The following is a 13,157-nucleotide window of genomic DNA, read 5'->3' on the forward strand; positions in this document are numbered from 1 at the left end:
TCTCTGTCAACGAGCCAAGCGTAGAGGTGTGTACATTTACATATGTGACCATGAACACGCACCCGTGCACACATGTGCACACAGACACTCCCCCCAAGACATACACACGCAGACACACATGTACACACGTGTACACTCACGCACACGCAGTCTCTCTCTCTCCCCCCCACACAGACACGCACTGACCCCCCCACCTCTCCGCCCTACAGCCCACGGCGGCCCCGCAGTCCCCCGCAAGGGGGCGCCCTCCTCCCGCCACCGCCCCGCCCCCTTGGCCCCGCCCCTCTTGCCCCCGCCCCGCCCCGCCCCGCCCGGCCCGGCCCGGCCCGGCGCGGGCGCTGCGTGCGGGCGGGCGGGCGGTGCGCCCCGCTCCGCTCCGCTCCGCGCTCGCTGGGGTTTCACCCTCCCCCCCCCGCCCCGGGGCCTCGCCGCTCCGCGCTGCCCCGCGCTGCCCCGCCCGGGACATGCGGCCGCCCCCGCCGGCGAGGAGGCGATGAGGCTCCGCAGCGGCACGGCGCTCACGCTGCTGCTCGGCTGCCTGTGCGCGCTGCTCTCGCTCTCCTGGTACGGAGCCTTCGGCGGGCACAAAGGTAAGGGGCAGCCGGGGACCCCCCCGCGGGGCTTGAGGGGGCGATGGGGCTCCGGGAGCCGGGCCCGGCTGGACCCCGCGGGCGGGGAGGGGGGGGGTGGATCCTGCTGGAGCCTCTGGGATCCGGAGCCGGCAGCCCCCAGCCCCCGCGGGACCGTGGCCCCTGGGACCCCCCCGCACCCCAGGGCTCCCTGCTCGTCTCCGGCGGCCTGGGGGGAGCGCTGGGCTGCGCTTGGTGATGCCCTCCTTCGCAACCCCGCGTTTACTGTGGAAACCTTCGTGGGCGATGGGACCCACGCAGGTTAAATCCTCGTGGGCAGGTGGCGATGCCAGGGGAAGCCCTGGGCTGGATGGGGGGGGGGTCTCAAAGCAAACTGGAGGTGAGGGGAAACCTGCGCAGGCCTGCCGTCCCCTCCCCTCCCCACGCACGGCTCTGGCGGGTCGGTGCTGAGCTGGTAACTGGTGGGACGGGTGCGAGGGCTGCCGCACAGGCGCTTAAATATCGCTGCTGGTTTGGCACCCAGTAGGTGCGAAACAGGGGTGCCCCGTCGAGGCCACGGGGGAATCCCGCCCAGGTATCGCAGAGGTGCTCACCACCAGTTTTTCCTGACAACATAATAGTTGCTTTTCCCCATCCTGTCACTCACTGAAGCAGCGCTCCGGATTTATCCTGGCCCAGAGGCCGATTCTGGTAGTTGCTTCTGAATTGTGTATCTGTCTCGCGTAGGGGTGTGCAGCCTCTCACGCCTGGGCTAGTCGCTCAGCTCTTCCAGTTCCCGCAATTTTGGAGGCCGTTAAAGGCAGGCAGTCCGGCTCCTCGGCCCTTGGCCCTCTCTTCCCACTCGCTGTACGAGCATCTCTCCCTGCTCCAGGTGAGAAGCAGCTTTTGCTGAGTGTAAGACGTGACTCGATGGCTTTGCAGTCCCGTGGCATGCCGGGCACCGTCACAAGATGCGGCTTGCGCCTGGTGCAAGGCTGGCATTGGGGCTGGAGTGGCACTGGGAGAAGATTTTTTGGCTCCGATGGGCAGGATGACACCAGATTGCGTAGATCCCCATCCATCCCAGCCCCTTCCCCGGCAGCCGGGCAGGAGCGCCTGGGACGAGCCATCTTCTCTTGGCAGCTGTGGGTACCTGATGGGCGGCTGCTGGGGCTCCTTCGCCTCATTCATCAGCTGAAGGACTCTTGTGTCCTGACACTGACGTGATTTAAATCCCACCAGAGATGCCTCCTCGCAGAGGTTTGGGTGGCGGGTGTTTATGATGCGGGGGTACGGCCAGTGCATCGATGAGCTTCTGCTGGTGGGGTTTTTAACTTGAACGACCAGGTGGTGTTGTGTGCGCTTTCAGCCAGAAATGCCAGACCGTGGTACGTGGTGCAGGGCAGGGGAGCGCTCCGAGAGCTGCCTTCTTGTGGGTGTTGCTGAGCACTTGCTTTGCTCGTAGCTCCCTCCCATAAATGAGGGGACACCAGCCTGCGGTGCTGTGTGGGCTCTCAGCAGTCGGTCCTGGTTTCTGAAGCAGAGTGGCCAACCCAGCTGGGTAGGCTGTGCTGGCTGGACTGTGTTGTCCTTTGACTCACTTTTACTTTTTAACAAGTAGCTTTTCCCCATTGCTCATTCAAGTGCCCAGATAATAACCTTGGGTACCACTGTCCTTCTTGGTAGGACCCTCCCTGGGACACGTGTTTTCCTCTGGCAGCAACAGATTGTCACTCGCAAACAGCGATTAGCTACAACAGGTCACAAAGAACGTGGGTCAGGCTGTGTCAGCACAGCAGGTTTCCGGCTATTATGGCCATTTACGTATCAGGCTGTTGTTCAGTACGGAGCTGGAGAAGACCTTGAGAGGTCATTCAGCCCATCTCGTGCCCCTACACAGGATCAGTGATAACCAGCCCCTTCCTGACAGATGTTTATCGTATCCATTCTTAAAAACCGCGGATGACGGAGATGCCTAAGCTCTCTGGACGATCTGTTTGACATTTAGCAGCCCTGCCGTTAGATTTTTCTTACGGTCTGAACAGAAATGTCTTTTCCTTCAGTTTGGTGTCATGATTGCTTTTCTTTTTCCATTTACTGGGCACAGGCAGAAAAGTTCCTTCCTTCCTTCTTTGCAGGAGCCTGTTAGATATTTGGAGATTGCTGCCGTGTCTCCCCTTAGTCCCTGCTAATATAAATTAAACCGTGTGAGTTCCTGGGATCATTCTTTTTAGGTCATGCATTCTTGGTCTGCAGTTGCTCTTGTTACTCTCTTCTGGACCATTGTCGTTTGTGAGGTGATGCTTAACCTGCGATACAGGACTGAAGTCGCTGCCTTATTTTTGCTCAGAAGAATAAGGAGTTATTTCAAGTCTTTTACATACAATGATCCTGTTCATACATTCAAGTGTATTTGTTTTTAGCTTTTGCCACAGATGACTTGTGTTTAATTATTTTTTTTCCCATTGACCCTTCGGTTCTCCAGAACTTTTCCTGCTTTTCATTCCTCATCTTGTATTTGCCTGGTTAATTATTCTTACCAAATCGCATTACCTCACACTTGTCCTTGTTGAACTGCATCCTTTTTTTTTCCAGACTGCTTCTTCTAAAGTGTCAGGATTGTTTTGAATTCTGATCTTGTCCTCCTGCCTGCTTGCAGTCCCTCTCAGCTTGGTGTAGCTTTCAAAGGCAATTAGCATGTCTTCTCTGCCAGCGGCCGATTCGTGGATGAAAACACCGAGCGGTGTCAGATCTGGGATGGGTTCTCCTGGAACTCGCTTAGGTGAGGTCCTCCCAGTCTGTGCTCAAAGAGCAACGACCAGTTCACCAGTGGAGCAGTGGTGCACCCACCTTCAGGTGGCTCAGTCCAGCCCCTGCGTCCCTGGCTGTGTTACGGGGCTGTCCTGTGAGATGCTATCCGAGGTCTTCCTGAAATCCGTGTTTCTTCTCCCCTCCTGGTATCCTGGCACAGAAAGAAATATGATAGATTTGATGTGATTGTCCTTCCTAAACAGGTTAGCTCCTGCTCAACTCCTCCTTGTCTTCTAAGTATTTCAGCTGAAGTTAAGCTGATTATTTCATCATTTCCTGCACCCTGCTTTTCCCCATCCCCTTATTTTTCAAAGACAAGCTTCGTGTTTGCCAGTCTTCTCTAACATCAGTTATACCCTGTGGAGCTGGAGACAATTCCCAAGGATCCCGAGCTCCTCGTATCGTTGCGTTCTGGGGAAGGCTGGCAAGGCATCTGCATTGCCTCTGTTGGGGAATAAAATGATATTAAAACACCTGTAAAGCGTCGCAGAGCCTGCTTGTCTTCCCGCTCTGTGTTGGGAGGACAAAAGAGTTAGTCAAAAGAAAATAAACCAGGTCAAACCAGCTCTGGAGCTGCTTTTCTGTGGCCGATGGAGGGTTTGTTTACCTGCTAATGGTGCTTTGCTGTGCTGTGGTTATTAGTCAATTTTTGACCTCATGGTCTGCAAAAACACGTGCTGCCTCTTTCCAATTATAAATGAAGTTTGAAATAGTCTGCTGGAGTAGGAAGAGGAGGGCAGCCTCAAATAGCACAACCAGTCACCAGGCGCCCGATGTCCAGCGTCGCGAGCTGGCTCGGAGGTGGACCGCACGCTGTGCTTCATGGTGGTGGGTGCCTTGGCCAAAGTCTAGTATTTTATAGTGTGTTCACTGAGAACTCAGTAAAACCGGGAAGCTTTCTTGACTTTAGGTAAGTCACGGGTACAGGTAGGATGAAGGTGAACAATTCAACCTGCCTGCAATTAAATTGTTGTGGTTTTTTTCTTCCCAGCGATGAAAACTGTTGAGTTCTCATCCAGAATGTTTGTTCTCATCTTAACTGACTGACCAGCCATGTACCATCTTTCCAGCCCTTCTTTTTGCCCCTTGCAGCCTACCCCAGAGTAATAAATGCTGCAGGATATTTGGATTTTAAGTGTTTGAGGTTTTCTGTTGTTTTTTTTTTTTATTGTATAGGAAATTCTAAACCTTGTGTGAACCTTTTCGGAGGCTCCCGACATGCTCCCCCTTGGACATGCTGCGGTTGGAGGTTGGCATTGCACCTCCAGGGTACGGCTGCGTAGCTCAGGATGGGCTCTGTAGCCACGCTGCCTGTGCAGGCTTCCACCAGCTGGTTTATTTCCCCTCAAATTTTGACGATTTGTAGTTACCCAGTGCCAGCCAGTTCCATGTTTCCATTGTAAAACCACAACTGCAGGCACTTCCGCACCTGTAGATTTGCCTGCGAAGTGGGGTTGCTCCTTTTATAGTGGCTTCGCACCCCTGTCGTCGGTTCTGATGGTGCAGTGTTTTGGATGCTCATCCCGTGGGACCTCTTCTTCCCGCGGGCATTGTGAAAGCGCTTCAGAGTAGAAGTGCACAGCTCCTTGAAGGACTCGCCGCTCCCATCCTGGGTGGGAATCTCGGTGCAGGTCTGAGCGCGGGGTCTCTCCCTTGACTTGCGGATGTGGTGGGGAGCTGGGGTGTCGGTGGTGGCGGGGCGCTGGCTGCAGCGGGGACGTTGCTCCGGTGCCCGTTGCGGTGCAGCAGGCTCAGGCAGCATCTCCATAAAGAAATATTGCTTGTTCGGTGCTGTGCGCGGCGGGATGCTCCGCTCGCTCGGGGTGTCCTTTGTGGGAAGCAGGCTTTGTCCCGGAGGGAAGTTCCTCTGAGCGTGTTTACAAAGTCTTCTTATATAATGCGTAAAAGCCGTGAACGCTAATCCGCTCTAGAAGCAGCGGAGTCAAAGCCTGTGATATTGCTGAGTGCGAGCCGTATCTTGCGGCATGCGGGGTTTCCCGCTGCTTTTTCATTCCTGTTACCCGCACTGGCTTGACTTGAAGTTTTTGTAGTTTCTTTGGGGTCTTGGGCACAGGCTGCGGCTGGACCGGTGTGAGTGAAAGCTCTGATCCGAGCTGGGCTCGTTTCAGTGCAGCCCTTGGAGGCGTTTACCAGGAGGAGAGGCGCCGGCGGCAGACCCAGCGTGCGCTTCTGATGGCTGAGGAGGTGCGAGCAGGGACCTGCCTGAGGAACTGTGGAGTTTAGAAATCTGTTGTTAAAATGTGTGGCAAATGAAAAGATGCGCAGGAGCACGTCTGAGAGCCTTCACGTGGCCTGCGTGGTGCTCAGCAGACATTGTGTGCAATTGGTGGCTGGAATGTGGCAGCGTTTGCAAAATTATCCCGCGTGTGTTTTGACCAAATTCATCCCAAGAGCGAGGGACACGATGCAATCTGTTGCTATGCATTTATCAAAATAAATCTTTCATTGTCTGGAGTCACCTGTATTTCTGGTTTTATTTCTTTCCGGTTTCTATTAGGTCTTTACATGGGGCTCTTGACCTGTACCGCACGTGCACTTCTCTGTGTCCCGGTGCTGCTCCAACAATAAGAGCTGCGGTTGCGTGATGGAGTTGAAGTTACTGGAAGTGGAAGAGGGCTTTCTCCTCACTGGGACGGTGTTCCCTGGCACAGGAGACTTGGATTTGGGTCCTCGCTGTGCCGTATCCGTCCTAATCTTGGGAAAGCCAATCGGCTGGTTTTATGCCTCGGTTCCCACCTGCTCTCTGGGGACAGTGACATCTCTTGTCACAGGGGTTTGGAGGACACAGCCGCAGTTCTGACAGCAGGGTCTGTGTCAGCGCGTAGGAGAGGAGCAGGCAGGGGAGGTTAATGCACACCCCTCAGTTACTCAGTACTTCTCTTGGTTCACTTCTGTGGCAGAACAAAACCCTTTCTCATTTGCGATTCTCTTTGATTCATCTAAAACAAATCATTGATTTGTGCTTATATCCTGAATGTCCATTGATTATGCACTTAGTGTTTAATGTACAACACATCTATAGCTGGCTAGTTTAAGTGAAGCTGCCCGTCATCTCCAGAGAGCTTTGAGGCCTGCTAAGTGATGGAGAAATGCCTGTAGCAGTAGATGGGGCAAGGCTGCTGGCAGGCTGCTGCAGGTGGGCTTGGGCTATCCACGGTTCTCCCTCTTCACAAAACCCAAACCGGTCACCAAAGTACCAGTTTCTCAGTTCATGATGTAAAGAAATACGAACAAATACCCATCCTGGGGTACCTGGCTCGGCATGGCCATCCCCAGCCGCCCGGCGCTTTGCAGGAAACCTTCACAGAGGTGGGACCCAGCCTAAAAGTGTTTGGAGATGAAGGTTTAAGTTTCACGTGAATATTTTCCGTATCATTGTCGTGCCAGTTCTGGTGTTGACATTTTGTTTTTCACCAGGCAAAGCCCAAGAGATCGACCAGGCTCAGGGGGTGAAGAGGGCTGCCGTGGCGGCAGAAGTCACCAGTCAAATTAAAGGATGATGGAAACTTTAAATAAACGACGGGCTTCAGCCGGGGCTGGCAGGTCAGCGCTGTTAGGACGAGAGGCTTTTCGGGGAGCGCTGATCAAGCATCTGCTTGATTCAGGGAGAGCTTCTTGATTAGCTGCTTGATTCAGGGAGAGGACTGTTGTCTTTCATGGAGGGAAATGCATTTTTTCTGCCTTTTTTGTTTGAACTGAAGTGTGGGGGGCTTTTTATTCAGCGACACCCTTCTTGGGTTTGTTTTTGAGCTCGGGTCAGGCTTCTCTTGCACAGCAAGGAAATCTGGGAGGGGCAGATTTCTGTGTTAAATCATCTCTTTCTGCGGTAGTTGTGGCACCGGCCACTTCTCCTTCTGTTTCTGTGCCGATGTCAAGTCACATTTGAGTCTCCAGGACCTGTGTGTTAGCATGGATGCGTCTCTGACACACAGACGGCTCCGTAACTCCGTCTTCCCTCCTGCCTGTCCCTGCCCGGGAGTGACTCCCATCATATTTAAATATTCCCGTCCTCTTGCGCCGCATGCAGGGGTAGATCCCTAAAGGTTAGTCTGTATTTTGAAGTGACTAAACTCGGTTGTGCAAGATGTTCTCGTTTCTGTTTATATTGAAGTGGAGAGCAGTAGCATTAAAATGTAAATTGTTAGGCTTTAAAGAAACTTCAGTGCAAAAATTGATCTCCACCTGTCTTTTATTTTAATTATGAGTTTTGTTGCGTTGCCTGGTCCACACCTGTTCCTCAGTGAGTTTTTGGACCATCCTGATCACATTTTCGAGACTGTTGTAGAGCACATAGGTTTTTCTTCTCTCCCTGTGATGGTGAGAGCTTTCTGGAAATAAGGTTTAACCTGGAGAGGCTTTTTTGTCACTCGCTACTTGTACGTACACCGCAATAAATCCTCCTGCTCCGAGGAATTTCATGGCTTGAATAGGAGGCCTGTGGTACCAAAAAAGTTGTGCAGCCTTCAGAAGCCCTTGTAAATAGTACAGCGTTGGTCTCTCTCGTGCTTATCCACTGCCACAGACAAGTGCCTGTCAAATGAATTACTTGGTTAATGCTGGTGAAAGCGGCGTAGTGGTCTCCCCTCCCTCCTCTGTGGGCCCTGACTGTGATCTTTTGCTTTTATTTGATCTTGCCTTTCGTGTTTTAACTATTCCTTTTTCGTGCCATCTCTCATTGCGCTCTCTCCAGAGCCGGCTTTGATATCTTTTCTCTTTGTCTTCCGTTTCCCTCGGTTTCCTCCTTTCCTTCTTCCTTTGATGTTGCAGAAAATTACCGGGATGGACATCTTCCCACACGTGTGTCCCTCTCTTAATCTTGTCCAGTTTGAGTTATCTGCTGCTTGAGGAACTTCACCAGATGCTCACCCAGTAGTGTGGCTGCATTAACTCCAAGCAATGATTTTGGGTGGAAGCTGGTACAGGTTGGGCTGTCCCGGGAGGAGGTGGTGCTGGTCCTTGCACCGGGTGTCAGGGGTTGCTCCGAGTCCCTCTGGGTCCCAGGAGCGGAGCGATGGTGAGCGGGACGCAGCCCTCCGGGACAAACCCTCCCACTTCCAGATTGGGGATGTGCCGTGGGGATGCTCGCGTGGGCGGTGGGCGCTCGTCCCGCACCTCCCAGATGGAGCGTCAACTGAAGGGAAGGCGAAGCAAGAGTTGTGTTTAAAAGCAGATTAATCTGCTGACTTTGGGGAGCGAGAGGTATTTAGAAAAAAAAAATTGGAAATGCGAATTTTAGCTGAGCACAAGATTCGTCATTTGATGGCTGAAATTCTCTGTTTGTCGTGCCAGTGAAACGTGCGGTTTCCCCACGCCGAAGAGCTGCCCTGGGTGGGGGAGGTGGGTACCCAGAACAGTGGATGAGCGCAATTAGGACCTGGATTGTGGGTTGGCTCCGTATAGATCAGTTTGTGTTTCGTTAATGTCTGGTTCCACCCTGTCTGTCTGTTTTATTAGATTAATTTATTACTTTCTGAAAGTGCCTCTCCAGTGAGCTAAAATATCTATTTACTGGAAGTATTTGGTTACATGAAAAAGTGTATTTGGCTTGTGTTTGGCAAATATTAACTACTTTCTTCTGTTCCTTTTGCGGTTTAATTGTCTATTTATCTTGGGTATTGATTGCTGAAAGCCTTGGTAATTATTTGCTGATTTTGGAAATAATTCTTTTAAAGGCTCGGATTACTTTTGTAATATTAATCATTACCTTGGTGCGCTTGCCTCAAAGGATGGGATCTCTCTGATGGCTCCAGTTGCAATGTGGACATTTACTGTCTGAAAATATGCCGCTGTCTTAAAATAACACAATCGTTACTGGGGTTTTGTTCCTGAAGCTAAGCAGATATTTGCAGAGACGCAAACCTGGCAGTCGATTAGCTCACAAACTTGCTGTTCCTTTTGGCAGGAGGAGTGCCCAGATTCTGGAGTCAAATAAAAAGATAATTTTGTTTACTTTCTGCTGTTTCAATCTTTCCAAACTAATTTCATGCCGTGTTGGTCCCGGCTGTGGTGCAGGGTTGGTGGGGGACGGGCTGCCCCTCTCCAGCGGCGGCGGGGCAGGGATGCGGCGCGGCGTCGTGGGAGGGAAGCAATGATGCTCCGAAGGCTGTTACGCTCACCAGCCCGTGCGCTGCCGTACCGCGGCACATCTTGCTTTGGGGGAAGGTGAGAAATTGGAAAGTCTCTGCTGGGAGCTGAGTAATTGGCACCTGCTATTGTTGTGTCCCTCCTCCTCCTCGTAATAACTTGTTTATAAAGACAGCTCTCCTACAGATCCCATTGCACAGCCGTAAAGCGTGCTTTTTTAAAAAATACAAGCGTTCCTATTCGTGTCAGGTGTCAATACCTCCCTCCTCGTGTTTCTGTAAGGAGGAGGGACAGGTTTTGTGTCATCTGGGCATCTTCCCTCGCTGCCAGGCAGACTTGCGGGTGCCCATGGGGAGACGAGCCGTGTCCTCGCCGTACCTGGAAGGAGACGTAATTCTTCTGTTCGCACAAAACCTGGCAGGCAGTCAGAGTGGCTGAGAGGGGAATTTGGTCGTCGTGTCGTTTTAGGCCTTGAAGCGAGGGATTGTGTTGGCTGTTTGAATGATGTTGGCTTTCTCTCCATCGGAGTTGCGTAGTGACATACGTCACTGGAGAGCACGAAACGCGACGTTTGGCGTGCACCCCTGGGATCTCTAGTGCAGTGAATCCCACTTCTTTCTCTTGCATCAAGTGATTTGCTTAATTGGTTTTAACAGTTTCATCCTTGTTTTTTTATTAGTGGATCGTGGCACAAAAGGAAGCTGGGAGCGTTTTTGGATCTTGTCCTGGGTAATTTGATGACTGAGTCTTGTTGGGCTTCATCCCCATGCAGGTGCAGTGGTGCATCTGCTGCAGGGAATGCGGAGGGAAGAGCGTCTCCTCCTCCTCCTCCCGAACGGACGCGTGGGGAAGGAAGAGGAGGAGAGGGCAAAATCGTGTCCGTGACAATTGTTTTCTGATTCTTTTCACCACCTTGCAGAGCAAAAATGATAAAAGGAGCCTTAGAAAAGAGGGCATTGCAGCAAGCCCTGGCAGAGATGTAATCTCTTTTCTTCATACAGAGGTATAAAGATAATTCCAATCGGGATTGAAACAGCGGATGGCAAATAATTCTTGAACAATCCGCTTACGGTGTTCCAGGATGCGAATGAAAAGCACTAATGGGATAAAGGAGGATCTAGATAATTATCTCGGCTGCATTAAATCCTGTCCTTTCAGGAGAGTACTCTTGTGTGGACACTAATGTCGTGTGTATCAAATGCTAAAGCTGACTAGACGTTTTCAGAAGTTAGCTGATTCCAAAATAGCCGTCGTCGCTTGGTGATCATCCATCTTTTATCTACCTGGTTGGTCCTAATAAATCTGATTTCTGGTCTCTGCTGTCCTGTTTCCTTTTTCCCCGCTCCCTACAGCAGGTTAAAGCTGCAACACACATTCTCTCCAGGGTGGATTTGGAACCTCCTTCATCCTTTTCTTTTTTCATTTGGTCTGCTGTTTTGGGAGACTTCCTGGGGCTTTTTTCCCTTTTACAGCTGATAACGCTGTTGTTTTAAGCCTGATGGAAGAGCTGCTTGCAATATTAAGGTATGCGAGATATTTTTTAATTTGTTCCATTTTTTTTCCCCCAGCAAGAGCTGTGCCTTGCAGCGCTGGGGACGGCACTGTGCTCCAAAACAAATCCAGTTGTACGGGCGGTTAATGAGGCTCTTGTTGTAGGCTCTTTGCTGCCTTTGTGTTTGAACCTAATGGATGCCCCATGGATGAAGTGGAGGATGGCAGGAAGAGAAAGGAACAGTTTTGTATTGACAGCAACCGTGACATTTGGATGAGGTCGCATCAGTTAACGGCGTTGAAAGATCTGTGTTATGGGATCTCTGTTCTCTACGACCCCGTGGTCAGACGAAATCTGCTGTTCGGAGGTACCGGCGACAGAGATGCACTTCTAAGCAGCAGCTGGTTCTTCATTATCCCCCATCAGCTGCAGGCAGCTGCATTTGCCAGCTGTCAGAGAGTCATTTCTCTCCAGCCTCACACTAAGTGAATTGAGCATCCGACAACAGGAGCCAGGTCTGGGGACTTTGAGACGGCTGCCCGTGAGCCGTCCTCCAGCTGGAAGAGGAGGATGGGCAGTCGGCGTCCTTCCTTTGCACACTGGAGGATGGATGCTGTGCACGGCTGTCTTGTTGGGGAAGGGCTCCATCATTCACTGCGTGGAGAGTACCAAATATAGTTTCTCAGTTGTAGACCCTCTCAAATCGCAAGCTTCCCATCTTTTCTTGCTGGCATGGCAGTATGGTTAAGGTTCAGATGTCTTTTGGAAGTACAGAAGGGCTTCCTTGCTTTTAATGAGAAGTCAGACAAGACATGCAGTCCTGTCTGAGGTGGACTTGGGTTTCCAGTCTCCTTCACGTGGCACAGAAAGGTTCAAAGGGCCAATCTTGCGTTGAAATCCAAGGAGTTGGTGTGTCTATTTTTGCTGTGGGCTGGAAGTTGCTCTTGACACCAGACTTGCTGTTCACACAACCATGAGCTATGACCTGCCTGTCCCAACTGAAGGATGTCAGAGGCACAAAAAGCTCAGTCCTGCCACACCAGGCATGGATTTGGGACAGGTAGGCTGCAAGAGGGTCTGATACACAGTTAGGCACGCCTCAATAAGGCACTTGCCTAGCGGGGATGTGTGTAGAGAAGAGGGTACATTGCATCCTCGCTGCCTCTGGAAGGCTCTTCAAGAAATGAGTTACATCTAAGAAACGTGATCACCTTTCATCTTGGTGACGTGCTTCTTGAACAGCAGCTCTCAAACTGAATTGCTTGCACAGAAGAGTCAGTATCAAGGTTTCTTCGCCTCCTGGTCACGGTTACTGGCTCTGTGACTCTAGGAGCAGGGCTCAAGTTTAACAGTGGTGCCTTCCACAGGCTTTTGCCCTAAAAGTGCCGACATTCTGCAAGAGGAGTCTGGTGAGGTCTGGCAGTTGACCCCTGAAAATCGATCCGTTGCTGTGTGAGGCAAGATATCCATCTTATCTCCGAGAACAGCAGTCCTCCTACGTGCTCTTGACTTCCACAGAGATCTTAATAGGGATTTTTACCTGTTTCTTCGTATCACTGTATGCCCTTTGAATGAGCCACTCGCTAAGAAATCTCATTATTTGCTCCTTGTCAAAGGTGTCTGGTTAGCTGAGTTGCTAGTTGAAGCCTCCTTTCCCCAACCCTGTGCTGTGATGAAGTGGTACCTGGAGCTGTTGTGCCAAGTGTTACCTCCTTAGAGCATGATGAACTATCTCCTGCCATCTCCTGCTTGGATGAGCTGTACCCAGAGAAAAATGATGTTTTTTACTGGGTGTCTGCAGAGCTCTGTGTGTGTGCATCCTGCGAGTCACTTGGGAAAGGCAGATTATTTCATGTCGCCTTGGAAATCTGTCGAGACAGTGGCAAATCTCTTAGCCGGAGTAGTGTTGTTTGTTCGTAACTTCTAAAATGCAGGTCAAGAAGTATTGCTGTAATAGCTGAAGGTCAGGCAAAATGACAACCTTTCGCCGTTCATAGCAGCTGTGGGCATCAAAGGAGGCGTTTTACTGCTGGGATTGAAACTTCAAGCACTCATCTGTTGTTCCAGAGTGCTGGTTAATTATTCTTAAAGCCTTTGAACCCAAGGTGGTCATGTCTGCAGCTGCCTGTGATGGTGACCCCGTGGTGCTCAGAAGCCCCAGCTGAGAACAGGATCCTCTC

The 13,157-nt window shown here is 51.4% G+C and overlaps 1 protein-coding gene across 1 annotated transcript in view; it reads left to right on the forward strand.

The window, feature by feature from the left end:
* Nucleotides 1–317: 317 nt before the first annotated feature.
* MGAT4B (alpha-1,3-mannosyl-glycoprotein 4-beta-N-acetylglucosaminyltransferase B) overlaps nt 318–13,157 on the forward strand; it is a 49,638-nt gene continuing 36,798 nt past the window's right edge. Inside the window, exon 1 of the mRNA XM_086758995.1 lies at nt 318–590. Coding sequence (XP_086615121.1) covers nt 494–590 — 97 coding nt within the window. The 5' untranslated portion in view covers nt 318–493. The remainder of the gene's footprint in view (nt 591–13,157) is intronic.

Source organism: Chlamydotis macqueenii, chromosome 14, assembly GCF_036417535.1.
Source record: "Chlamydotis macqueenii isolate bChlMac1 chromosome 14, bChlMac1.mat, whole genome shotgun sequence".
Lineage (NCBI taxonomy): Eukaryota > Metazoa > Chordata > Aves > Otidiformes > Otididae > Chlamydotis > Chlamydotis macqueenii.